We start from the raw sequence: 26417 nt of genomic DNA, 5'->3' as shown, positions 1-26417 counted from the left end.
AGGTCAGTTTACTTATATGGGAACAAACTGTCAGGTGACTTCGGTGTTGCATCTGGGCTTTTGCCAAAGCACTATGAACGTATTTGTTTTAGGGTGGGTGAATGTCCGAGTGGGTGTGTACTAAGCTGTGTATATTTGTTGTGCGTGGATGTGTTCTCACGCTGGATAATGGGCGCTCATGTCGTTACCTTCTACTGGTCTGGACAGCATCTCTGTTTCTGCTGTTTCAGCCTCTTTGATAAGCTGTCATAAACTCTGGGCTCCCCTTCATTCCCAGTGCCAGGAATACACGACGGTCTTGTGCTCGACGAGCAACAGGGGCTTCAGTAACCGCGATCCTGTCCTTGTGGAGCGCAATCAACACCGATTCATTTGTCATCAGATATGGAGACGGATCACGGAGAGAGGACAGCGAGCGGCGCGTCCTCTTTCCACTTTTAGAATAGAGACTGCACTCTCCTATCGTAATCTGACAGTAGAACAAGACGCTCAGCGCATCCGTTTGACTTCCATTGACGTCACCGCGGTGTCACATGAACGCACCCGAGCCAATCAGAATCGCCCAGCCGAAGTGCCTGTTCGTTCACCAAGATAGAGGAAGAAGAGATCGAGCGAGGGGTGAAAAACCGTGCCAATGAGCTCTTAAAGAGCAAAACTCATAGAGAAACGCGGCGCTTTTTTGGATCATTTCCATTTTTATTTATTATTATTAATGCCGTGAAGCGTTGGTTGATACCGCTACGATGGCTGGCGTAATGGATATAGCAATAGTTCGAGTGTATTGAATAGCCTGCCAGGGGGAGCGCGACGCAGAGGATAGACATTACTGGGGAGATCGTGTGGATCTGGACGCTGTTACCCCATATCCCCTCTGTTACTCCCCCCAATTCCGGACTCCTTAACGCCTTCATGGATTCTCTTGTGAAAATAACAAATGAAATATTTAAGATCGCTCCGCATTAGCTGATCAAAGCGCCTTTTTTCCTGGTCGTGTGTGTGTGTATGTGTGTTTTCCTCCTCTCTCTTTAATCGAAATCACAGTACGCCTACTTCTTATTATTTGAGACGGCGGCGTTTCTTTTTCGCTGCTGCTACGAGGAAACCATGGATTTCAACGGCGGCGGAGGGGGCAGCGATCTCCAGAATAACCAGTGCCACCAGTCCGAGGAGAGCAAGCCTCTGTTAGAGGATACGTCTATCCTGGCGACGCCGGAGGGAAATAATAATAAGATGGGCGCCGGGCCGTGTCGGAGAGCCTTGCTTCTCTGCGGCAGCGGGATGCGATACAAGCTGCTGCAGGAGGGAGACATTCAGGTGTGCGTGGTCAAGCACCCACGCAGCTTCCTAAGCAAGATCCTCACCTCCAAGTTCCTGCGGAGATGGGAGCCGCACCACCTCACGCTCACCGACAGCAGCCTGGTGTCGGCCACGGTGAGTCCCCGTTCTGTCCGAGCCCCCCCTACCCCCCAGAGCAGCTGATCGCTCGCACTAGCCATGTTGAAATAACAGATCGTGCAAATGAATGCAGTTATTTAACCACGTCCCATTTAATGGTGTCCGGCTACTTTGCTCGCCCCCACCCCCTCCTTGATCAGATCGCAGGATAACCTGCCGAACGAGTAACCAGCAGAAATGTTCCGGTTTATTTATTTATTTATCCCCCCCCCCTTCCTCCTTTGTTTCTAACCCAAATGGTCAGCGAGCTACATTGTCGCTTTGTCGTTTCCTTATGTGCTGTTATACTTACGCTCAGCTGGCCGCCGCCGAGCAGATCGCATCTGGCATTTCTGTGATGTCTGTCTGTGAAAGAAACATCACCTGTGCTTATTAAAATATGAATAAAATGGTCCATCGGACACCGTGTTGAAAATGAGGCGGCGCGGACTCCCAGCCCCGAAGCGGAGGGGGCCGGCCGCCTTTTAAAGAGCTGCGGCACCTCGATACGTGCCGCACGGCTCGGAGATGGTCGCCTCCCGCACTGTGTTGGAGGACATTTTATATATCGACGAGATGGAGTACCGACCGGGCCTCGGCCGTGTTTATGGACACGGCCATTAATTCCAGTGTTTCCACTGTGAGCCTCCAGAAGCAGCACGTTTAGCACCGATTGTATTGAAAAGCCGTATTTGCCCGGTGGTGGCAAGTAACGAAAATACCTCCTTTGTAACTCGTGTTATAATTTACATGATGGGTAATGAAATGGGAAAAATAATTAAAGAAAGTGACCCATCGTGATTAGTCTTCAACGTTAGTCCTCGTTTTGGGTTTTTAATTGATATTTTTGTGTCTGTCACATGACTTAAACATTACTTTCCCCGTGCCTGACGGTCTTGGTAACCACTGTTCTCTAGGACCAGGAAGACGAGGGTCCGTATTTGAAATGTACCTTCTGTATGTATGCCCTCATAATGATGACCCATCTGTTGGTGTATTTTGGTAGTAGAAGGCTTTCTTTGGCTCATAATAATGAGTCGACTTTGATGTCTTTGTCGGGCCTCTGATAGCTTGGTCTCTGGCGTTTCTAGCCACATGCATTCACACCTGTGGGGTCCTCTGAACTAATAATGTCTGTGTTTCATGTTACACAACATGAATATTGAGGGGTTATAGAAACTCGTGATCCTGGCAACCTAATAGTATTAAGTTGTCTAGTTATCTTAACTTGCTTCTAAACAAATTACAGAATTATTGAGAAATTAAGGATTTAACTCTTCAAGTTATCTCTTCATTCTAAGTGCCTTGCAGCATCTATCATTCGCGCTCCAATGCCAGGCGCAGGCACCGACCGGTGCTGCCTCCATTCCACCTGTCCATCTAGCCGGAGATCGTGCTTGTCGTTCCCCACCGTGCCTTTACGTGTGCGTGGAGCCGAGGTTCCCAGTATGACTTTCCCACGATTTGATCATTTAATCCCTTGCCCTCTTCATCAAAGACAGGTTTACTTGTGGTTGCGGTACGGCCCCCTCAGTTAAGTAAAACTATCCAGAAATGTTTTTCCACCGCTGTCACTGCTGTTAGTCCTCGGCGCCTCCCTTGCACGTTGCCCTTCACCGTCCCCGGTTATCGTGTTATCGTCCTCAGTCACATCATCTTTCTATCCGTCGCGGTACCGCATCTCGTTTCCTTCCTCGCCGCCGTGCCTCGGAGCTGCGTTTTCTGACACCGTCTGCGCTCCATTGTGCCCCCCCATCTGACAGCAGCTACGGTGTCGGTGCCCATCTGACGCCGGATAACAGCTTTACAGCTTCCGCCGCCTTCCTGTTTTTTACGGTTCCGCGGCAGCCCCACCTGCCCAGGCGACGCGCAGTGGGTCGTGCTCCGGCAGCCGTGGTCTGCTTTGCCGCCACGGTGTCTACCACGGTTTCAGCTCCTCTGCCGTCCCAAAACCCATTTCAGTTGCATTTTAAGTCACTTTATACATTATTCTGTCACATTATGAGCCCACGGCTTTGTTTTTATTTATTCATTGTTGTATTTGGCCATGACGTGTTTTTAACGTGATAAATCAGTATAATGTAACATTAAGATTAAAATCTTTTTCCAGTTTTTACCCTTTTGTTTTCGTCGTTCTCGTATATGGCCCATTTTCGTGTCTGTTTTCTAACATTCATCGCAAAGTAGGGTAATTAGTCATGCTAATGGTGAGTCAGTGTGACATTCTGGAGTTGGAGTATTCCTGTTTGCTTTCTGTTACACGTTCGCCAAGGATAGGTTATATATTTATACATTGATACGTACACACTCAGTGGCCAGTTTATTTGGTACACCAATTCGTTAAAGAAAACAGCCTGTTGTTCCATACATGAAATGGTGTGGCTAATACTGAATTTATACAAATTGCGACAGAGGTACGAGGTTGGATAAGAACTGGATTGGCTAAGATCTGTGGCCTAACCGATTTTTGGCTAGGGTGTGATTTAAAAAAAAATAAAAAATTTTGGTGTAAGACACAATGCAGCGTTTACAATAATAATGCAGTACACAATAAGCACCCAGTCTGCGGCAGGATGGTGGACAAGAACAGCTTGTCAATGAAAGAGGTCAGAGGAGAATGGGCTGATTTGTGAAAGCGAACAGGAAAGACACTAGTGCAAAAATAACAGCTCAATGTAACAGTCGTGTGTAGAATAGCTTCTCGGAACACAAAGCTTGTTTACTGTTGAAGTGGTTCTGGAAGCAAAAGTTGCTCCAACAATGTAGTAGCTAGGAATACCCAATAATGTGGCCATTTAGCATCTGTATAATGTAATTTGGTAAATATCAATTCTTCATCTGAAAACAAAGCGAGTTTTTAGGAATTTCCTAACATCAGGAAATGGGCCCTCACAATTCTGTTCTGTGTGCCAAAGCATGACTGGATTGGGGTCTTTCCTGTGAATCTTAACAGTTTAGCAGATGCCATGTTTCTAAGCAGACTCCTTTATCCCAATGAGATAAAATTGAGTTAAATAATTGCCTGTATTTGTGCCAGATGCAGCCTCCTCATGCACATCACACACATTGATGCACATTGGCGGCGGTTCTCGTGTGTTTTATGCAATGGTGTGGTGGTGCATAAAATAGACAGACAAGAGCAGATGTTGGGAGTGGGGGGTGTTGGCCTGGATGGAGTTACTCAGCTGAAAATTATGCTCTGTGAAGAGGGCTTCCCCCTAGCACTCTATAGGCATGGCGGTTCTCCAGACTTGAAGTTTAACAGCGCTTTTCTCAGCGTGTAGCTGAAGCTACGTATTTGATCTAACAGTTCAAACAATTTTGCATTAGGCCTGCTTCGAAAGAGGGTCATTCCAGTGTAGTGTTTGGGGCCTTTGCACACGGCGAGGAGTTACGTTGGTTGCTTATGGAGTATCCGTGACACGGCAAAGAGGTTTATTTCTGAGATTTCCCTGTGTGTCGCATGCTGGCTGTTAGGACCTTTGGCCTCCGCTAAAACACAAGCGGCGTGCGTTTAACTCCATAAGCCATAATTCTTTTGTTTTAGTCATGAGGTCGGGCTGCAAATTGACAAAGAGAAATGAAAGTAGTCCAGCTCGTGGAATGTGAAATTGCGGTAACGCCAACGAAAAATATATACTTTGCGATCCTGCATTTGACAGTTTACATCATAGCACGACTTAACCTGGACTCTGAATCGCGTCACCGATTGTGATTATTTTGCTGTCCTTCCCATATAATTATGTGTCTTTGAAGAGGTTCCTGTACCACTCAAAAATGCATGAAACTTAATTGTTGCAGATTATCTATCAGTTGTATCAGATTTAGAAACTTTATTCAACGAGTACAAAAACTTTCTTTTGGTGCAGGTGGTGACATGACATTTCAATTAAACATGCAATCGAGGAAAAAAAAAACAAATTATACATAAAATAAAAGTCAAATACATGGTAAAATAAAAACAAGATGTGCAGTTGTAATACAATTTGACAGTTTTCTTAGTCTGTTTATTTAGAAATATATCAAGTAAGTAAATAAATGTTTAGTGGTTTTCTTATTTTAGAAGGGCTCCAAACCCTTTTTAACATGGCAGCTGTAGGCCTACAGCATGATCTCTTATTTTTTAATTTTCATGACTTCATGACCCAGACAGGCTTTTTAATAAATCTTAATTAAAGTGGACTCGGTGGCTCATCTCGGATGATCGTATTCGGATCCTGATGCTGGGAAACCATATGCAGACGATCACGAGCTAAACTTCAGGCTTACAGAATATAGATCAGTGAGCGGACAAACATGCCAATTCCCATAGACCGAGCTGTCGCGGTCTGAGATTGCCCTGACATTTAGGAGGACGTGACTCGCCCGTGAGACATACAGGGAAATGGCCGTGTGCATCATGCCCCGTCTTTGACTTTTTGCCCACTTGTAGGGGTTTTACATACATAGTTCTTGCAAAAGTAGCCTGCCGAAATCAGTTTGCGTAGAGAACAAGCTTCCACCTGGACTCTGACATGCATCGCAGCTGAAGCTTCTTAAGAGTGCGGTAAGTGCTTTTAGAAGTCTTGTATGCTCCATGTCTTTTAATATTAATTATTTAGAACTGAAACAATTCTTCTAATCCTTCAGAATAAAGGAATATGTGATGTGTCAAACGTATGTAAACATTGAACTTTCGTTGGTGCATTATGTGCTTTAAATGTAAAAGGAACATGATTTTGATACCATATAGTTCACTGTTTCAGATTGTCAGTATGATAAAAAGGTGTGACTCTTTCACTCTTTCGCTCACTACCATGTATTTCTCATGTTATTTGTGATGGCAATCCACAGTTCAGGGTAAAGAGATGTTAAATATTGTATGACATTTTCTTCATTACAGGCTGGTTGGATGACGATTCTTTTCCTTTGTATTGTATTTGTTTGTTTGGTTAGTTCCAATGCAGCTTTCCCCCGTTCATGATTGATACAGTCTGTTTATGTCTACATATCAATTTACTTATCAATCTAATAAATGTTTGTCATCAACATAGAGAGGAAAAATTTAACCCCACTGCCTCAGCAGTCTCCTGGGGTTTTAATCAGAAGGGAATGATTAAAAAAGGAAAATAAATAACGGGCATTCTGGTACCAAGCTATATTAGTGAATACACAATTAAGGGTAAATAAATGACACAAATGATAGAACCTATTGTTTCATGGGGTGACTGTTTTGTAGTTTGCGAAGAAGACGATACTGGGCGTTAGGACGCAAAGACAGGCATCAAAGCAACGCAAAAATGCACACAAAAACTATTCTGACTGTAGAAAGCAAATGTCAACGTGAATGAAAGCGAAATCCCAGACATTTCAGGCATATTTGGGTTCCAAAAAAAAAAAAATGACGAGGTCCGAGAAGAGAAGGACGTATGGTCACCCTAAACGGTTTCATATCTAAGCAGGTCATGTTGGTAGTCAAGCGAAATCTTTCCCATATATAACACAGTGAAAGTTATGTCATTATAGAAACACAAATCGGAATATGTAGTGGTGTTTTAAATATGTTGTACTGCTTTTGACCGTCTTTTCGCCCGTCTCTGCGTCCCAAGCGCGATGTAACATTTACCGTCCTGATGCACCTGCTTTTATTTCCGGTGACATCAACGAGTGAAACTGAGTCACATTTTCTGTGAGCATAAGCGAGCCGGTGTGGGCTTCGAAACGGCTGGTGTTCGGCTCCCCGGTACTCGGCGAACCCGCAAAAGAAGCGCCCCGGTCAGGCTTCATCTTAAAGTCAATTAGCCACGAAAAGGGCCAGCGGCAGAAGATTCGCGAAGTGAAACGCCTCGGGCGTCCGTTTGCTGAAGTAGCCTAGCCAGATCTTTGGCAAATGTTGGGATTCACGACGCGTCTCTGTTCCGAAAGTGGAAGCGGCAGCGTTTCACGTCCCCGTTTCCCTCTAAGCTGGGATGTGCCCCGTTTGCGCGTGACGCGTGCATCACCGGCCGCCCATTCCGACTTCCCGTTCCAACGTGACGTCAGAGCCCCTCTCTTAGGGGGCTTGCAAGTGTGTGCGCCTATTACCCCCCCCCCCCTTTCCTTTAAAAACGGTGTCACCCTTCGCCTGCACGCACCGTTTAGTTAAAATACAAAATATTAATTATGTACATGAATAAGACCACCATGCTTCTTAGAATACCATTATAATTAAATTGCAAAACTGAGTCGCCTTTAAAAGGAAATGCATTTTAAGTTTCACAGTTTGCCAAAAGCTACGTGCACCAGGTAAAAGCCTTGTAGCTTAGGCGCTGATAGAAAAAAAATCGTAATATAAAGTACTGGAGAGATCAGATTTCTAGTACTTATCTTCCAGGAAAGGCTGAAAGTGCGGCCTTTTCTTTTCACCAGTCTTCATGGGAATAGAATATTTTCTGTTTCCCTATCATTCATTATTTTCATCAAAACCAGTTTTATGTTGAAATATAACCTCATGCAAGACTGTGAATCTTATTTGTCATGAGAGTATAATCAAATGGTGGGAAATAATTATTGTCTGAATTAAGTTCAAATGAAAAAGCATGGATTTGATTATATCAAAATCTGTTTGTCGAATTGTCTGTTTGGGGCAGTGTAGTGTTCATCTATCACATTCTCCATTAAAATCTAAAATCTTAAAATGTAGCATGAGGATTTACTCAGTGTTTTCAGAGTTTTTAATAAAATGTTTAAGTAGAGTAGAAAAGCTGAAACGTCTTGCCTTGGCTTATTATACGGAATTTTGGCAGTAATAATTACTAACTTTTGTGAGTCTCTTGGGGTAAGTCTGCCAGCCTCATATAGCATTCTTCTCGAAAAATGTGAAATGCACAAGCGTCTGTAGGGCATTGTGGGTCGGCCGCCCCGTTAGATTCTCAGCTGAGCTGAGGTCTGGTTTTCCAGTGACTCCCAAGCACCGACTTTGTTGTCCTCTGGTAATTCCAGCACTATCCTGGCTGTATGTTGGGTCAGTGACCTGACTAAAGCATCAGTCCAAACTCTATTCCAAGGTCATTTTCAGAATAAAACGGGGGGTTTCCTCATGGCCCTCCCTGACATGATTTCCCCCACGTGATTTCGGTACTGTCCATCGGGTGTGTTCCCAATGCAAAGCATTACCAGTTAGTCTAGGTGTTTATTCTCTGTCTCTTCAGTCAACAACATGCTTAATCACATCTTCCCTGGACCCTTTCTTCGCCGTGTCACGCAGGCTTTTACACAGAAACTTCTTGTGTCTTCCCACAAAGAAATGTTGAATGTGTGGGGGTACCCAAGCCGCTTGTGACGTAGGGGCTGTTTTCTTTCTTAGTTTGTTACTTTCCATTTTTGTCACTAGCCTCTCCTGTGACTTCCCTGACCAACACTTAGACTGGCTGCATCCGTACGGTTTTGGTCCTTAAAAGGCCGTTTTCTTTAATTTGTGATAGAGAGCCATCTTGTTTATGCACAAGACACTGGATTTTCTCACGATACTGGGAGATATTTTCATTTGATAATGTGTCTTTGAAATTCACAGTAAATTTAGCGCACACACAGTTCTGGAAGAAAATTAAAAGAAGACACCGCAGCACAATTTTTTGTTTCACTCATTTCTCAATTTATGGGTGTGCATCTATGAACCTATGAACGTATGTGTACACACACACACACACACACACACACACTAATGAAGGGCTTCTTCCTTGCTTTGTGGGACTCCAGTCCTGCTTCTAGAAGCCTGATACAAACTGCCCTAGCAGTGCACTTCACACCTGCACTTAATGCTTCCCATTCCTCCTGATGGTCACTTAATGGCATCCTACGATTCATTAGAAACTGTTGGATAAGTTGCTTCTGCTCTCTGCCAGGCTGGTTTTTGGTCATTCCCAGTGTCTCCTGCTTCACTTTGGTCTTGTTTACTGCTGTCTTAGAAATTTTGAATCTGGAAGCCACCTGCTGCTCAGTGTAGCCTCTGCCAGCAGGACCATGATTAAACCAGGATTTAAAAATGCATTTTTTAAAAATATATAGCATCGTCTGTGTCTGTGTGTGTGTACTTGTTAAAGTTATAAATTCAAGAATTACCCCTTGGGATCAATAAAGTTTATTTCAATTGTAATTTTTTTTAAGATGAGCAATGTAACCTGAAATATGAACTTGTGTTTGCATGTTCCGTTCGTTTTGTGCGAATTCTAAAGAACTGATTGTCTGTTACTTTGCTTCACCCTATTCGCCATGACATCTAATTTTCCAGTTTATTTTTTATTAACTATTGTTGCTACGAAGGAGCTGGGTGACTAGATATGGAGTAGATAAAGTAAAATGTAAATATTCCAGCAATGTGTTGTATTGCTTATCTATATATGGCGGGGGGCGGGGGGCCGGGGTTGGGTAAATACTTCCTGTACTATATGTGTGTTTTGTGGTGTGTGGATGTGTTATAGCTGTATATTGATGTGCCTCTGGGAAGGAAAAGGTGGGGCGTAAGTAATTATTTAGTTACTGCTGGAAGTCGAGGCCCTGTTTACAATGAACTGGTCTGTTTTCTTTTGGCCAGGGAAGGTGACACTGTACACGACCGATTTCTACCTCCCGTATTTATTTAAGAAACGTCTTTGTTTCCAAGGAAACGCAGCGTAGAGGACAGAAGACCTGTATTGTGCTCCTCAATCAAAACAAAAGGAGAACAGGAAGGAGAATAACACCGGCAAGCGGGAGCAGCGCGGATCGCCGCCGTTGCCATGACGATGGCGGCACATAGTTATTATGATAGTATTCAGGCCTCCTTAATGGCCGCGTCTGTTCAGTGGTGTGTATCACATTATATGAACGTTAACGGTATAAACACTAGTCTTTCGTTGCTCTGCCATTGAACTTCTCAAGAAAGTGTTTAACTTTTCATAGGTGAGGATCTGTTTAAAGTTAATGGCTCCATTCCGGTCAAGTACTTCGACACATAATATTACTATAATACCTTATGTTATGGTAATATGACCTAATAATATTGTCATCCATCCATCTTTCTTACCAGTTATCCTTTAGAGGGTTAGCCGTATCCCAGCAGGCACTGAGAACATTCGGGATAGGATGGTAGATCATAGCCGTGCGTCAAAGTTTTATTGCTTACATATGAAATCGGCGGGATATGCTCAGTCAGCCAGCCAGCCCCCCCCCCCCACGGTGCAGTGTGGGTGTTAACGCCCATTGTCAAGAACAGTCAGTTTTTAAGTCCTATTCAGAAACTTTGGAAATAGAGAAACCGTAGCTTATTAATTCCAGCAGTGTTTACTGCCGTAATAAGTGTTAAAACTTAGTGAATTTAGTGTTAAATAAATATATGCCGTGCCAGTATTGTTCGTTGACAAGACCATGGGTTTACTTGGCAGTTTTGGGGGTTAAATGTGTGCGCTTATAATGAAATGCTTTGTTGTTATGCACAAGCTCTCTAAGCTTATACCGTTTGGCCTGCTGAATGACTCTCACCCCTTTACAGATTTTTTTTTTTTTTTTTGAGCTGTAAGTTATTTTCTGAAACCCGCCCCCACAGTTTGTCCACTGAGCTGTACCACATTTGCGCGTTTTAAAAATGTTTTTTGTTCAGACAAATTAAATGTTTTAAATGTGCTACACACTTTTCTTCTGGCAAACTTCAGTCGCCCTTTTGGGGAACATTCAAAGAGATGTAACCAGTTAGCTTTTCAAGGTGTGTTGTTGACATGTGAACGAGGCGGGGTGGCCAGATGGAGCCTGGGGGGGGATACCTGGTTTATGACAGGAGAGCGGAAGACACCGGTGAAGGTGGAGTTTTTTAGGTTTTTTTTTTTTTTTTGGTAATGGCCTCTTCAAATGGATGTCAGTGACTAACCATTTCAAGCAACAGGGCTGGTTTGTGGTCCATTCCCCTAACATAAGAGGGGAAAAAAAATGAAGTATTCGGAGTCTGTTTATATGACGAAAAAGAGTAAAAAGCAAGGAATTTCTTTCTTGGCTGAAGGACGAGATGCAGACATTTTGAAAGGATCATGAAATTCCCAGTAAACGGTCAGCTCAGCTCTGAGGCTGCGTTGGTATGCAGCTTTCTGACGAAACACTTCCAGGGAAATTCTCACAGTTTAAAAACATCTGGCCTGCAACTGGGTATCCGCACAGTGGTTCTGGTATGAATCGTCATCGACTGCTGCTTTCGTGACGATGGGAGTCGGGGGTGTGCCCATAACTCGGGTCATGATGCAGATCAGAGTGCCTTGGCCTTGGCAGACGTGTGCAGACCTGTGTCGGTGTGGCTGGCTCGGCTGCGTTTGCGCGGCTGCACTGCGTTTCCTGTCTGCTGTGAAGGGCAGACGTCGTTCTCTTGCTGCTGCAGACCGTTCCTGTAGCGGGATCTCGATTTACACGGACAGATGTGTTCGAGGCGTCGGTCACGTCCCGGATGAGTCTGTCGGCATCCAGGCAAAGGGAAGCTGACCAGTGGATTTTGAACTGATACATGATACGTCGACTGGGTGTCATTATGGTCTGAAAGTGACTGATTCTGGTTCTTTTTGTGTGTGGATAGATGGCGCATCCTAACCCTTTAGACCACTCAAGTGTGTGTGTGTGTGTGTGATTAAAACCTGTCATTTTGACATTGTGGGGACCATTTTTCAGGTCCCCACAAAGATCTGTGAATGTAATCAAAAAATGCCAAAAGTGTTTTTATTTGTTTTATTTGGTTACTTATGTTTGTTAGGGCTGGGTGGGGGTTAGGGTTGCCATTGTGGGGATTAGCCATAGAAATGAATGATTCCCCACAAAGATTTAATTGCGTGCGTGCGTCTATATACACTTTCTCACTGACTCTCTGTCTCGCTCCCTCTCTCCCAGCCCACGGGCTACATGGAGTCAGCGCTGTCCTATAGCACCATCGAGGACATCCAGCTGCTGACCTGGGACAACGCCCCCAAATACTGTCTCCAGCTCAGCTTCCCGGGGGGCACCGTCCTGCTCCAGGTAACAGTCCTCGACGGCGCCCCCTGTTGGCTCCACACGTCTCGACACGCTGCCGAAATCGGCTTCGGCCTTCCTACTGAAACCTGAGTCCGACGTAACCAAATGCCCAAATTAACAGTAACAGAATAGCCAAAACACAGCGGCCACAGGATGAAAACGAGGGAGGGAATGAATGAAAAAGGGGAACTGAATCCTGCGGACACCCTTTACCATCAGATTACAGTCATGCCTTTTGCCTGGTTTCATATGAATCCCACCCCCGCGCTGCATGCTTCTGCCATCATCTTCCCATTTAGGGTAGGGCTGCTTCTTCAGGCTGCAGATATGCAGGCAGGTCGGTTACCCAGAGTGCCCGTGTGTGTGTGTGCCCGTGTGTGTGTGTGCCCGTGTGTGTGTGTGCCCGTGTGTGTGTGTGCCCGTGTGTGTGTGTGCCCGTGTGTGTGTGTGCCCGTGTGTGTGTGTGCCCGTGTGTGTGTGTGCCCGTGTGGCCTGGCACCCCGTCCAGGGTGATGGGTAGCAGCTGTAAAAAAAGAGAAATATTCATATACTTCATTTTTTAGACACCGGCGACATTTACATTAGACATTTTTTCCTCTTTACTGTTTTTACTCTGGCTCTGCTTATCGTGGCCGGGCTCGAACCGGTTGCTTTGGTGGGGGTTCTGTCTGCGAGTAGAAGATGAACACTTCCTGAAGCTGAAAAACCTCCGGCATATTTAAAATAAAGTAAATAATTATGAAAATGTAAATGGGACAGATGCACAGCCATGTCTGTCTTTCTCTGTTCTTAACCCTGAGCAGTTGTATATCTCAGTGCTGCGAACAGGAAGCCTGAAGTTTGTCTGTGTGTCTGCGTCTGTTGTGAGGGAAGCGTCCTCCATGTCACTCTGTGTGTCTGTCTCTCTCTCTTTCAGGCTGCAAATGGCTACCTGCGGGACCAATGGTTCCATTCTCTGCAGTGGAAGGTAGCGTCACGTCGTCTCCGTATTCATCTTTGCACTTAGCGTTTTCTTACATAGCAGACGTTCTTGTCCAAAGTGACGTATGAGTCAGATGGGGCATTTCGGGCAAGGAGCCGTTAAGGCAGAGGTGTGGCTGGAATCGGCTTACACTGAGAGGGCGGGAGCAAGTGTGCGTTAGCATCAGGGCTAAAGTCTTAGGCAGTCAGAGAAAATGAGGCTTAAATGATCTTCATGTTTGTGTAAAGCTACGATATTATGCCTGTCGAAGTGTGTCAGCTGAGCCGTTTCAAAACCTCGCCCCAGTATTTGCAGCAACCACACAATACACCCATGTATTTTTTGACTAGACCACTAGCACACCTTGTATAGCTAATTATTGAGGTAATTGATTCAATAATCTAATTAATTGAGCTGGTGGTGAAATTTAACAAATACGTGGAATGGCTGAGACGCCCCTGAGGAGAGGTTTGGGAACTGAAGCGGCGCTTATCTGGCCCTCCAACGAGATATCAGGAACTTTTTGGAGAACAGAAAAAATTCCTGTTAGTTGCATGTGTTCTAATGTCATATTGTGTTTTTTTTTATCCCTAGAGCAGATATACACTCTCTATACGCAAAAATAAATAGCTTTAAACATTTTCTTTGCCTGCCTAAGACAGTACTATATACAGTACATTACAATAGTTTACAAGAACTTGACAGGAGACCTATTCGTATCTAAATAGCATGAGGTCTCAGTCTGAGTCAAGCAGACATTCTGGTTCTGAGTTGCTGTGTGCTTTGGCCTCTCAGCGGTCCTCATTTCCCATGTTGGTGCCGCTGTTCTCTCTGCACAGGCCTGTGTGCCGCGAGCGTCTCGTGCCGTTTGTGTGCGGGTTCGCGTGCGCGGTCCCGCCGCTCTTCCTAGCCCCTGTCATCTCTCTCAATCGCAGAAAAAGATCTACAAATACAGGAAGGTTCTGAAGAATCCGAGCCGCTGGGACGTGGTGCTGAAGGAGATCCGGGCTCTGGTGGACATGGCCCTCACCTCGCCTCTGCAGGACGAGTCCATCCAGCAAACCCCCCTGCACATCATCTCCACCCTGCTGGCAGAGGTACAGCCTTCTCTTGCCTCTGTCCCACTTGCCGGGGGGGGGGGGGGGGGGGGGTTACTGCATCAACTATGGTGGCCTTGGCCCAGAACCAACAGAAACTGATACCCTGTACAATTCGATATTCTGATATTTTAATGGACATTACTGGCAGGCCGACGGTAGTTACATGGTTGCCAAGCCTGTTTAATCCCATTCCCTTTGCCCCCCCACTTGCAGAACTCCAATCTGAGCACTCTGGAGCATGAGAACATCATCGTGGTGAGTCTGTAGTGAAGGCGGTGGCCCAGCTTAAGCATCGCCATGGTTTCGGTATTCCGTGTCTCAACGCCCTCCCTCTCCCCGCAGGCCATCGCCCCGCTTCTGGAGAACAACCATCCGCCTCCTGACCTGTGTGAATTCTTCTGCAAGGTATTAAGGAGCGGCCCCTGCCTGTCGCCCGTGCATCATCTTCATCATTAACTGAGGCGGGGTTAATTAAGCAGGCATTTTGGGTGTGGACGAGGTCTTCGGCTGTGGAATAGTTAGCATTGTGCGCGTGGGGTGCGTTTACGCTTAACGGGTGTGCTGCGTGTCGCATGTTCATGCTGCGTGTCGCATGTTCATGCTGCATGTCGTCCCTCAGCACTGCCGGGAGCGGCCGCGGTCCATGGTGGTCATCGAGGTGTTCACTCCCGTGGTCCAGAGAATCCTAAAGCACAACATGGTGAGCGCCCCCTCTGGCGACATACTGCAGTCCTTACAGTCAACACAACCCTTCCCGTTTCTGACACTGCTCCTCCGCCCCCCCCCTCCCCCGACAGGACTTCGGCAAGTGTCCCCGCCTGCGTCTCTTCACGCAGGAGTACATCCTGGCACTTAACGAGCTCAACGGTGGCATGGAGGTGGTCAAGAAGTTCGTGCACAGGTTGGTTTCCGTAGCCCATCCACCATCCAGCTGTGCTGTCCCACGCCAAGGAAATTGCATCATGTATCTCACGTGTGTGTGTGTGTGTGTGTGTGTGTGTGTGTGTGTGTGTGTGTGTTTCAGCATGCATGGCCCCACCGGACAATGTCCCCACCCTCGTGTCCTCCCCAACTTGGTGGCCGTCTGCTTGGCTGCCATCTACTCCTGCTACGAGGAATTCATCAACAGGTAGGTCATCACGCCGCATCCCGCCGGGGGGGGGGGGGGTGCTTCCCCATAGCAGTGGGACCTTCGGACCCCCCTCATAATTAGCCCCGTCTCCCACATAACGGCACAGGATCTCTTTGGCTTTATTCTGTACGTTTCCGTCTGCCTGCCCATGGAGACTTTGTATGCAAAGCGTGCCCCCCCTCCCCTGTTACCCCCTCTCTCTGACTGCTGTGGTCCTGCTGTCCATCATATCATCACCCACTCCTTTATTAATTTTAATAACCCCTTCCCGTGTAACGGTGTGTCTGACTGTTAGAGATCCGCATCCCCCCCCCCTAGTGTGGCTAATGCTAATGTTAGCACATTAGCCATGTGTGAGGCCAAGGGATGGATCCATTCCCTGTCGTGTCTTGCGAGCGTTATTATTTTTATTTCTCAAATGTTTTTCACCTGGCCTGCCGGGATGATGTAGACCTCCTACATTTACAAGCACCAATGCATTTAAACGTAGAGAGTGAGACACTGCTTATCTGCATGCTTCTATTGTCTTTGCACTGTCCTATTTAGCCTGTTCTTTTGTCCTAATGTCCTATTTAGCATGCCCCCCCCCCCATGGTTTTTCCCTAGGACTGTACGTGACTGTTCCTTAGGGCCAGTCGTCTTGGTCTCTCTGATCGGTTTTCGAGTCCTAGCTGTCAGTTGGTCTGATTTGAAGGCCCCGCCCCTCTCCCCCCCCCACCCCCACCCCCAGCCGGGATAACTCCCCCAGCCTGAAGGAGATCCGGAACGGCTGTCAGCAGCAGAACGAGCGCAAGCCCCCGCTGCCGCTGCGGCTGCTGCGCTCCGAGCTGGAGTCCCCGGACCCCCCCTCCGTGCCGCCCCCACTGCCGCTCTCGCCACCTCCCTCCATCGTCAACTCTAGCGAGATCCTCGTGGAGCTGGAGCGTAACAACAACGCCGCCAACAAGCTGAAAGGGCCAGCAGGGGGCGACAGCGAGCCCAACCTGATCGACTGCCTGCTGGTGAGCCCGGTCCTCAGCACCCTGTCCATCCAGCTGCCTGCCCAGGCCGACCGTGTGCTGGGATGCTTCGCCCTAATCCTCAAGATGCTGTGAGTGTCCTTCTCGCCGTTCCGGCTCTGACATACACATACATTCCTGCCCCTCCCCCCCGGATCTATGTCAGTCCCCCTTCCAGCCGGCCTGGACCAGGGTTGATATGCCGCGACTTGTCAAGAGAAACGCTCCCGGCCCTTGGAGAGGGGAGACCCTGCACTCTCTCGTTTGTTCGCAGTACTTTCTGAGCCCCCCCCACCTCCCCACCCCTTAGCCGACAGCTGGAAGCGGCTGCTCGTTCACACTTAGTTTCCTGTCGGTGGGAGTCATCCGTTCACAACCTGTCGGCCCGTGCGTGCGTCAGCGAAAGGGTGTGATCAGGGAGGGCAGGAACTCATGTGGGGGGTGGGGGGGGCTGCTCGTTTATGAAGGAAGTGAACTAAACCCCCTTTTAAAAAAATCCATAAAAAATGGAGAGATGTGTCCTTTGGGTTGTCCTTTTTCCATCGTGGGGGGGGGGGATGGCGGTCTGCTCCTTAGCGGTGTGACGGTGTGACGCTGTGACGCCTCGCTCTGTTTGCGGGTGGCCCTGCCCTCCCTTCGGCTCGCCGACTCTTCTCTATAACCTTTTGTATTATCTTGCAGCTTCACCTTGTATATTCCCTTATCGGGGGCGGAGCCTCATTAACGCCCACGTTTATATCGTTGTGTTTTGATGCGTTGTGTAGCGTGGAGGCGGGAAGAAAAATCTTTTAACGCTTGCCATTGGAATGATTTGATAACAGTGCCCCATGTGCGTGCATACGTGTGTGCATATGTGTGTGTGTGCATATGTGTGTGCGTGCGTGTGTGCATATGCATGTGTGTGCGTGCACGCTTATGCATGTGTGTGCGTGCACGCTTGTGCATGTGTGTGCGTGCATGCTTGTGCACATGTGCGTGTGTATGTACATGTTAGTGGCGTTTCGCGGTCAGGAATCCCCGCCAGCTGTGATCAACTAAGTCACTTCCCCAGAGGAGCTCTAAGCGCTTTACCCCGCTGATCTCGGCCGGCCGCCGCCCCCCCCCCTGACCGCACACGGCGGAGGGGGGTGACCCGTGCGGGACAAACGTCCCAGGAAATGGCTCTTTGTGCATTTTCATTTTCACCACCGTCGCGTCCTACATGCCTGGAGTCTCTGATAGACAGAGAGTTGCTGGGATGCACAGCCCCCCCCCCATACACACGATATTTGTGTTTCCAGTCCTAATACTTCGAAGGAAATGTACACAAAAACTATGTAAAATGCTTTGATGACAGCCCCCCCTCCCCCCACTGTATTGACGGTCCCTTTGTGTACCTTCCAGGTCTGACTACGATGACTGGAGACCCGCCCTGGCAAGTCTGCTTCAGCCAATCCCCTTCCCCAAAGAGTGAGTCTCTCTCTGACTCCACCCCTCCCTCTTCCCTCATTCTCTCCCTTCATCCATGGGGGAAGCCAGTTTGATTTATGTATTTTTTTGCGCCCCTGTTTAATTGACTCTCCTCTGATTTCACCGGCACCAGTGCATCCTAATCATGATACTCAGCAAAAGTCACTGGTGGGAAGCTGGTATATAAATCCGTCAGCCCTGCGTCGGTGGTTGCGCTCTCCGAGGGACGCCGTATGGGGGTGAGGGAGGCAGAGAGGGGTTCTGGGAATCCCTCTGACGTCAGACCCCCCTCCCGCGGGGTAGTGTCCCCACTTGTTTGGCTGCTCCTCTGAGGGGACCTCTGTAATTGGCCACCATGTTCCCCTCTTAATTAACCTGACAAGGGCTGTTGTTTTCGAGACAGGAGTTCAACTGTAACCCACCGGTCATTAAGACTAATCAGAGATTTTATGTATTTAGAAACAGAAGCAGCAAACAAGATGGAAGCACACTTTGTAAAATCCGACCCCTCATGTACTCTCTCCTCTGTCAGTCACAGATGGTCCACAGACTCTTTCCCATAAATAATTCAACAGCTTGTGTGATCTTCATTCCTCTTAAATGACAAACAAACAGTTTCAGCGGTGGGTTTTAATTGAGTTGCTGATGAAAGGTTATATGCTCTTAAATGCACGGCTGCGGGAGCTCTGAAGCAGCCGATATGCAGCAGAGCGCTGTTACAAACGTATAATATCCCGCTTGGAGAGTATAGTTCCCTCTTAGACTATGGTTACCCCACATTCGGCTTTCGCGTTTGAATCTAATGACTCCATTTTCATGTTTCATTAGATTATTAGTGCATCGAAGTTACTGCTATGATTCGCCTGGCTGGGAGACACTTATAGAAAATTAACTGAAACTCTTCTGACCAATCAGATTGGAGAATTCACTGTCTCATTTTCCTTTGCTGTGCTGGATTCTTACCACGTTTGTATCCCTCCTGTCTCGTTTTAGGGCTCTTGCACATGCCAAATTCACAAAGTAAGTACCTTGTGGGCTGTCGTGTTTTAATCAACAAAGGCTGGGCTTTAAAGGGGGTGGGGGGGGTTAAGGACTGAAATGCGAGTTCAGGTCCTGATAGCATTCTGCCTGTCTGTCCATCCAGGGAGCTCAAGTACGTTATCCAGCGGTTTGCTGAGGACCCCCGACAGGAGGTGAGTCTGTCTCTGTCTGTCTGTCTCTGTCTCTCTCCGTCTGTCTCTGTCTGTCTTTCTCTGTCTGTCTGTCTTTGTTTATTTGCTTATTTGTTTGTTTTTGTATTTACTACATCCAGGGACTAAATAGCCCCAGAATTTGATTTAAAAAAAAAAAAACTGTTGTTTTGACCAACTTTTCAGTGCCTACAAGGAGAAACTCAGTTTTATAAAAACATGTAAATGGCATAAAAAAAAAACTAAAAATGCTAAAAGTCTTGTATTTTGCTCGTCACTAAGGTCAGGGCTGGGTGTAGGGGTTAAGGGTTGTCATTACTGGGATCAGGATTCTACTCATAGAATTGAATGGAGAGTCCCCACAAAGATATACTTACAAACTTGTGTGCATGTGTGTGCGTGCGTGTGTGTGCGCACGCTTGTCTGTGCGTGTGTGTGTGTGTGTGTCTGTGCGTGCATCTGTGCGTGCGTGTGTGTGTCTGTGCATGTGTGTGCGTCTGTGCGCTCGGCTGTGTGTGTGTGTGTGTGTGTGTGTGTGTGTGTGCGGTACAGGTTCACCCCCTCATCCTCACCCTCTGTGTGTTATTCAGGTTCACTCCTGCCTGCTCAGTGTTCGCTCTGGAAAGGACGGCTGGTTCCAGCTGTACAGCCCGGGGGGCGTGGCCTGCGATGACGATGGAGAGCTCTTTGCCAGCATGGTATGTGTCCCTCTTCCTCCTCATCAAATCCACCATCCTCCTCCACCTTTCCAAAATCCTCTCACCCATCCATCCAGAGCTGGTTAGTATCACACCCCCATCTTAGGAGCCGTCTGCAGCTTCGCCTTGGCCTACCCTGTTCGATGGGGAGGCGTTGCATCTCAGAACCCCATTCACTTCTTGCCACACCTGACTCTAACCCTCTCCTCTCCACAGGTCCACATCCTCATGGGCTCCTGCTACAAGACCAAGAAGTTTCTCTTGTCACTGTCAGAGAACAAGCTGGGACCCTGCATGCTGCTGGCCCTGCGGGGGAACCAGACCATGGTGGAGGTTAGTCTGACCCTGTCTCTGTCTTTCTGTTTGTCTGTCTTTGTCTCTGTCTGTCTGTCTGTGTCTCTGTCTGTCTCTCTATATTTCTGTCTGTATTTGTCTCTGTCTGTCTCTCTATATTTCTGTCTATTTGTCTCTGTCTGTCTCTATATTTCTGTCTGTCTTTGTTTCTGTCTCTCTCTTTCTGTCTGTCTTTGTCTCTGTCTCTCTCTGTCTGTCTCTGTCATTTTTCTGTCTCTGGTACTCTGCTTGCTAGTCTCTGTTAGTCTGTTTGTCTCTTTGTGTCTCTGTCTCTGTGTGTGTGTTGATCTATGTGGTGTGTGTGTGTGTGTGTGCACAGCTGACTCTGTGTTTAACAAAAAAGACCATTTTTCATTTTAATCTCTGCTTTAGTTTATGCAGTTTGGGGTTAGAAATTGATATAAATAATCATAATCACAAATCTAGCTACATATGTAAGAGTGTTTGTGTTTACAACTGACTGTGTGTGTGTGTGTGTGTGTGTGTCTCAGATCCTCTGCCTCATGCTGGAGTACAACATCATAGAGAACAAGGACACCCAGCTGCAGATCATCTCCACCCTGGAGAGCACGCTGGTCGGCCTGCGAATGTACGAGCAGCTGTGTGACAGGCAGCGGGAGCTGAAGGAGCTGGTGAGAGATTTCAGGCCCCTGCTGCCACATAAAGATCGTCTGCAGCCAGGCCAGGCGCCCGGGTGGGGGGGGGCGCCTTTCGCCCGCTGCCACAATATCGTGTCCAATTGGTAGAAGTGTGGCGCCCAGAGAGGCAGCTCACTGCTGGCACCTGCTGGTATGTAGGGGAAGCGTGCGATTGGCCTCCATCCATACAGGAAGCACAGTCTCATTCAGATGAAGGGTGCTTCATCGCCATGAGCAGCCAGCACTTATTTCAAAGCAATTAGCAACATTAACAACGACAGTGTGATGACAGTGCGGAACAATGAAGGTGGTTTGTGTGAAATTAGTTCTCAGACTCAATCCAAGAACGATTTCTGTTCTGTCATCAGCCTTTGTTTCTGGTCTCTTATCGTTCTCAATTTTTAATAATTGTCTAATTGGGAGGGGAGAGTTTTCTCTCGCTTGTTGGGACACTGCAGAGGCAGGAACCTGAAGAGCGAATGTCTGTTTTTGGGGCGTTTCTCTTTACCGCTGTCTGTCTTCTACCCCCCCCAGCAAAGGAAAGGGGGGCCCACACGGCTGACACTGCCCTCCAAGTCTACAGTGAGTGCCCCTCTCAGTCTGTCTCAGTGCTCAGACCATCTCCAGGGCCCTGTGCTTACTGGTGTGTTCCACTGTGTCTCCAGGACGCCGATTTGGCACGGCTGCTGAGCTCTGGTTCCTTCGGGAACCTGGAGAACCTCAGCCTGGCCTTCACCAACGTCACCAGCGCCTGCGCCGAGCAGCTCATCAAGCTGCCATCCCTCAAGCAGCTCAACCTATGGTCCACCCAGGTCTGCCTCCTTCGCCTGACCCCTGACCCCTGACCTTTGGCCAGCCCCCCGTCTTAACATCCCCTATATGCTAAGGGACAGGCTGCAGCACTGAGTCACACACGCCTCGCCTTTAACGCACTGGATATGCGTGCGGCTGACGGTACTGCGGTCCTGTGTTGTCTGTAATCAGCGGACTCACTTTGGCTGACAGTATTCGCTTGGGTCATCTGCATATCTAGGCCAAAGTACAATGTGATTTCCCCCCCCCCCCCACATCAGAATGTGAACTCCTATCCCCCTTCCCCCTCCTGCTCGATTAGACCCTGATCAGGTGACCAGCTGGTAGGGTGGAGCTTGTGACGCCGGAGATGGGGCAGAGGGGACGACACTCTCCTCTACTCCTCTGTATCATCACTATTTGCTCCTCTTCCTCCCTCTGTGTCTCAGTTTGGCGATGCTGGCCTGCGCCTCCTCTCCGAGCACCTGGCTTCCCTGCAGGTGCTGAACCTGTGTGAGACTCCCGTGACGGACGCTGGCCTGCTGGCCCTCAGCTGTAAGAGCACCGGGGGGGGCGGGGGGGGGCGGCCTCTCTGTCTATCTGTCCTTGAGTAAGAGGGGGGGCGGGAGGGCAGCGAGCCGCAAGGGACAGCGGACGCAGGGCTTCTGCCCCCATGGGTCTGCAGGTGCCCACTGGTACCGCTGGCACACTGCCTGCCTGCATGCGCATCTCACGGGTCTCGCATATCTCCAACAGCCATGAAGAGCCTCTGCAGCTTGAACATGAACAGCACGAAGCTGTCTGCCGACACCTACGAGGACCTCAAGGTGGGCGTCTGCTGAGATGCCCGTCTGGGCCCATGCTCCTTTGTTTCACATTTGTTTTTGGGAAACTGTGCTGCTCTTTTCAAGTCAAACTGACGGTGCTGCTGTCCCACACACAGGCTAAGCTGCCCAATCTGAAGGAGGTGGATGTTCGTTACACCGAGGCCTGGTGAACGGGGCCATCGTCACGGAAACACCCCACCCCCCACACCCTCCCCAACAGCGTTGCTGGGACCCCCTTTCTAATTAAATCCTTGAAGTGCAAGAATTCCGTCAGCGTGCCGACGCAGGAAGTGACTTTACTGTACGTCACACAAAGTGAACGACCCTGTTTCTACGCCCGACTCGTGTCCGTCTCTTTGGAAGAGGCCATCTTGGGCCCCCCCCCGCCCCCCCCCCCCCCCTCCGCGCCTCTCCCCGAGGATTCTGTGGGGCAGCCAATAGACATTTTCTTCTGTGTGCTTTCTGTCGGCCACACAAGGGGAAGGAAAAACATGTAGGTTTTACATATTCTTTGCTATTTCTAAAGAACTTTGTGTTCAAAGCACACACCCCTGTCCCTAAGCCCATGGCCCTCCCCCTGCCACCAGAGATTTCTGTCACTGTATGCAGTGCGTCGAACGTGACCCCGTCCCAGTCCTGTACAAACGTCGCTTTTCGTTTTAAGGTGGTAGGATCCGAAAACATGCCAAAAAAAAAAGAAGAGAACGCTTCGAGTAGCTTTGTATCCCTTCTGCCGAGGGAGGAAGCCTCAGGGTCTGTGTGCGTGTGACAAGGTCAGAGGTCACAGCGATGGCACAAGGAACTTGGGCGAGCAAGAGCTCCACCCACCCCTCCCTCTCACGCCATTTTTATCGACTTGAATGAACGTATTTTTCCATCTCTGCCTTCATGTACTGTTTATATAAAGAATATATATTCTCTTTACGACATTGTTTTCTTCCACAGGAAGTGAGGCATGTCCTGCACCCAGACATACTTTTGGAGAAAAATAGCATTGGTTTTAATTTAGTTTTTTTTTTTGTAAGTATATGGCTCTGGTTGTTTAGGTGGTGTTCAGGGACCGAGATACTCTGTCTGCAGGGGTGACACCATGTGCTCCTCCCTGCTTCCCTTGCCTGTCTCTACCTGCCTCCTTTCTCCTTCTGCATAGGGGAACAGCGCCCCCCATAGGCGGGGGCAGATTGTACTCCACCCAGCCCTCTTGCTCTTTTGAGCAGTACAGTTTGAGGAAAGCAGGGAGGAGCTTCTCCCCACCTGGAATTCCTCGCATCTAGCCCTCTTATTTTGTACACTTTATATACGTATTATATGTATATACATTTCCCCGATTTAATCGCTATTTACTTTCGTAAGAGGCAGGTGTTGCCTTCATCTCTGGGTCATGTGTGCATACGTGTGTGCGTGCGTGTGTATGTATGCGTAAGTGTGTATGTATGCGTAAGTGTGTATGTATGCGTAAGTGTGCGTATAAATGTGCACTGTAATTATCATTTAATTGTCGGAAGCATTCTTAATTTTCATTGTTCTTATTTTCAGCGGTTTTAAAAAGCGTCTCCTGCATGTACATTGGCTTTCGTGTTTTTTTTTTTGTTTTTTTTAAATCTCCGAAAACGATTTAATTTTATGGGATATTATAAGGCAAGGGTCAGATCACTAGTTCACACTTGAACTGAAGCAGTTTTCACGGCCTGATTTGGGAGAGACTGTGAAGTATGTACATGATGCGTACGCCACGTAGCAGGCGTGCTGCGCTCATCAGCAGCTACGCCGCTCGTCACATGTATGATATGTGCATGTTGTAATACATCCACCATATAATACATGGAAACTCGGTCATGCCATGAAATACTACTCGGGGTTTTGGTTACTGTGTTTGTTTCGTTTAGTTTTTGGTACAATGGTTGTTGATGGAACAGCAAACAGGAGCCTGCTAACCTCTGCTGAATGATCACTGGGTGAGCTGGGCGTCCTGGCAGTCTGCATATAAGAGGAATTTGATATCGGCATTTCCCATGTGTGTTGCCCTGTGTCGGAAGGTTTTCATTAACACACACTGTCCCTTTTCCCCCTGTATATAAACACCTGTATACATATTTTTTTGAAATGTTAGAAAATGCATTTTGCAATATGCATAATTATATTACATATGCAAGTTGCAACAATTTGACATTAGAAAGTGATATTCCATTTTTATATATTATATATGTGTGTGCGCGTGTGTGTGCGTGTGTGTCAACTTGCTTTTTCACAATGCAATGCTGTGTGGTTGTCTTGGAAGTATTTCTTTTTTTATAGGATGGGGCGGGGGGGGGTATTGTTAGGACCAGGGAAACATTATTATTATTATTATTATTATTATTATTATTTTATTGGTCAGATAGGAGGGGTTGAGGGATGACAGACAGAGGGGTAACGTTCCCCTTTCTCTGTCCCTGAGAATGACTTCCAGCTCTCTGGCTTAGTAGTGTCCGCTCTCTATTTTCCCTCCCTGACTCTCCCGAATTCAATCATTACCAACCGGACTCCAGTCTTAAGGGGGGGAGGTGGGGGGGACAGCGGTGGTTATGCCCGAGCCGTCCCAGTACCGACTCCGGGCCCGCTCCGGCGGCCCTGTCACCGTTGCTCGTCTCGAGCTGTTGTGCTCAGATGCAGAATGAGACCTTTGACAAAAAAATCATAACATGAAATTCCAAGCAAAATAAACTGTCTGTGAATAAGTGTGTTTTCAGTGCCATTATTTATTTCTCCATCCCTCCTGTGGCAGAAGTTTACACAGGTTAAACTTTTTTCCCCCCTCCCTAAATTAAAACTACTTCTCCATCATGTTCAGTCGCTTTGCCTGGAGAGATCAGGGGTGATGTCCAGCTAAACTTGCAGTGTCTTCTTTGTGTTGCACATTTTCATACATTTTCTGTTCTGCTACTAATTAATGGAATGAATCTCAAAGTCCCACCCATGTAGTGAGCAATGCGCCCTCCAGGTTTTAACCACAGGAATTTTGAGGGATTGTGTTTTTTTTTTAGTTATTTTTTTATGTTTCTGTAGCTGTAAGGTAATCATATGGAAAAGGGTGAAGATGCTGGAATCCTGTTGTGACAGGGATATATAATGTCTGTAATGTTGATCTTCATTTCCCCCAAAGGCAAAGGGCCCCCAGTTACCACCTGTGTACTTAAGGACCTACAGCCATTAGGAAAAAGGAAAGAAAAAACTTGATTATTGTACTGATGGGAATCATTCTTGTTTTGGATCGACCAAGTGCTTGGAAATGGCAGTCGGCCAGTGGCGGTCAGTTTAGTTAGCAGTGATCTGCCTCCCTCTTCCACAATTCTCTATGGTAGATAGGCCAGGCCCTCTGCTACTCAGGTTACTGAAGCTAAACGGCATAGTCAAAGTGAAAAACCAAGCTGTATCAAATACTACTTAACTGAATTTTCCAGAATGACCACAAGATGGCACTCTAACGAGCAAATGAAATTTTAAACTGCTTATGTATCCTCTATCCTAAATGGTGGAAATTGTATATGATTAGTCCATGTCCACTATCTAGATCAGCCTGATGGTGGCACTATAGTGCTTGAATTCCATTAAATGCTCCTTGCAGCTTTGAATTTCTGTTCTTGTTCTCTGTATATTATTTGTATATGCATTTGACATGAAATGTATGGATTTGTATTTTGTGTTCTGTTGTTGTGAGTAGGAGCTCAAAATAAAATGAATATCAGCATTTCTGAATTCAAGACATGATTATTTACAAACAAATATTTTCAATGCGTAACTTTTTAGCCAAAATTCAGTTTGATATTTAATCACTGGCAACTACCAAACAAGATTTCTTTAGCATACATCATAGCTGACAACTTA

At 47.3% G+C, this 26417-nt stretch overlaps 1 protein-coding gene across 1 annotated transcript; it reads left to right on the top strand.

The window, feature by feature from the left end:
* Positions 1-464: 464 nt before the first annotated feature.
* Positions 465-26280, top strand: cmip (c-Maf inducing protein). Its single transcript, XM_072698585.1, has 21 exons — positions 465-1431; positions 12292-12417; positions 13331-13381; positions 14311-14472; positions 14689-14730; positions 14818-14880; positions 15095-15175; positions 15273-15376; positions 15500-15604; positions 16338-16697; positions 17989-18054; positions 19048-19074; positions 19199-19247; positions 19835-19942; positions 20159-20275; positions 20788-20928; positions 21469-21516; positions 21600-21746; positions 22176-22281; positions 22483-22553; positions 22670-26280. The coding sequence occupies exons 1-21, from the start codon at positions 1105-1107 to the stop codon at positions 22721-22723; spliced, it is 2355 nt and encodes a 784-aa protein (XP_072554686.1). The 5' UTR covers positions 465-1104; the 3' UTR covers positions 22724-26280.
* Positions 26281-26417: the final 137 nt, after the last annotated feature.

This window comes from Paramormyrops kingsleyae, chromosome 13 (genome assembly GCF_048594095.1).
Source record: "Paramormyrops kingsleyae isolate MSU_618 chromosome 13, PKINGS_0.4, whole genome shotgun sequence".
In the NCBI taxonomy this organism is placed as follows: Eukaryota; Metazoa; Chordata; class Actinopteri; order Osteoglossiformes; family Mormyridae; genus Paramormyrops; species Paramormyrops kingsleyae.
The sequence above is the reverse complement of the archived record's forward strand: the minus strand, read 5'-3'. Positions and strand labels throughout refer to the sequence as shown.

Excerpts from the sequence above, each read along its gene's own strand:
- cmip (XM_072698585.1), top strand. The coding sequence starts at position 1,105 with ATGGATTTCAACGGCGGCGGAGGGGGCAGCGATCTCCAGAATAACCAG. Across the intron at positions 12,418-13,330 it reads GGGGCACCGTCCTGCTCCAG|GCTGCAAATGGCTACCTGCG; the intron begins GTAACAGTCCTC and ends TCTCTCTTTCAG. Across the intron at positions 22,282-22,482 it reads TGGCCTGCTGGCCCTCAGCT|CCATGAAGAGCCTCTGCAGC; the intron begins GTAAGAGCACCG and ends TATCTCCAACAG.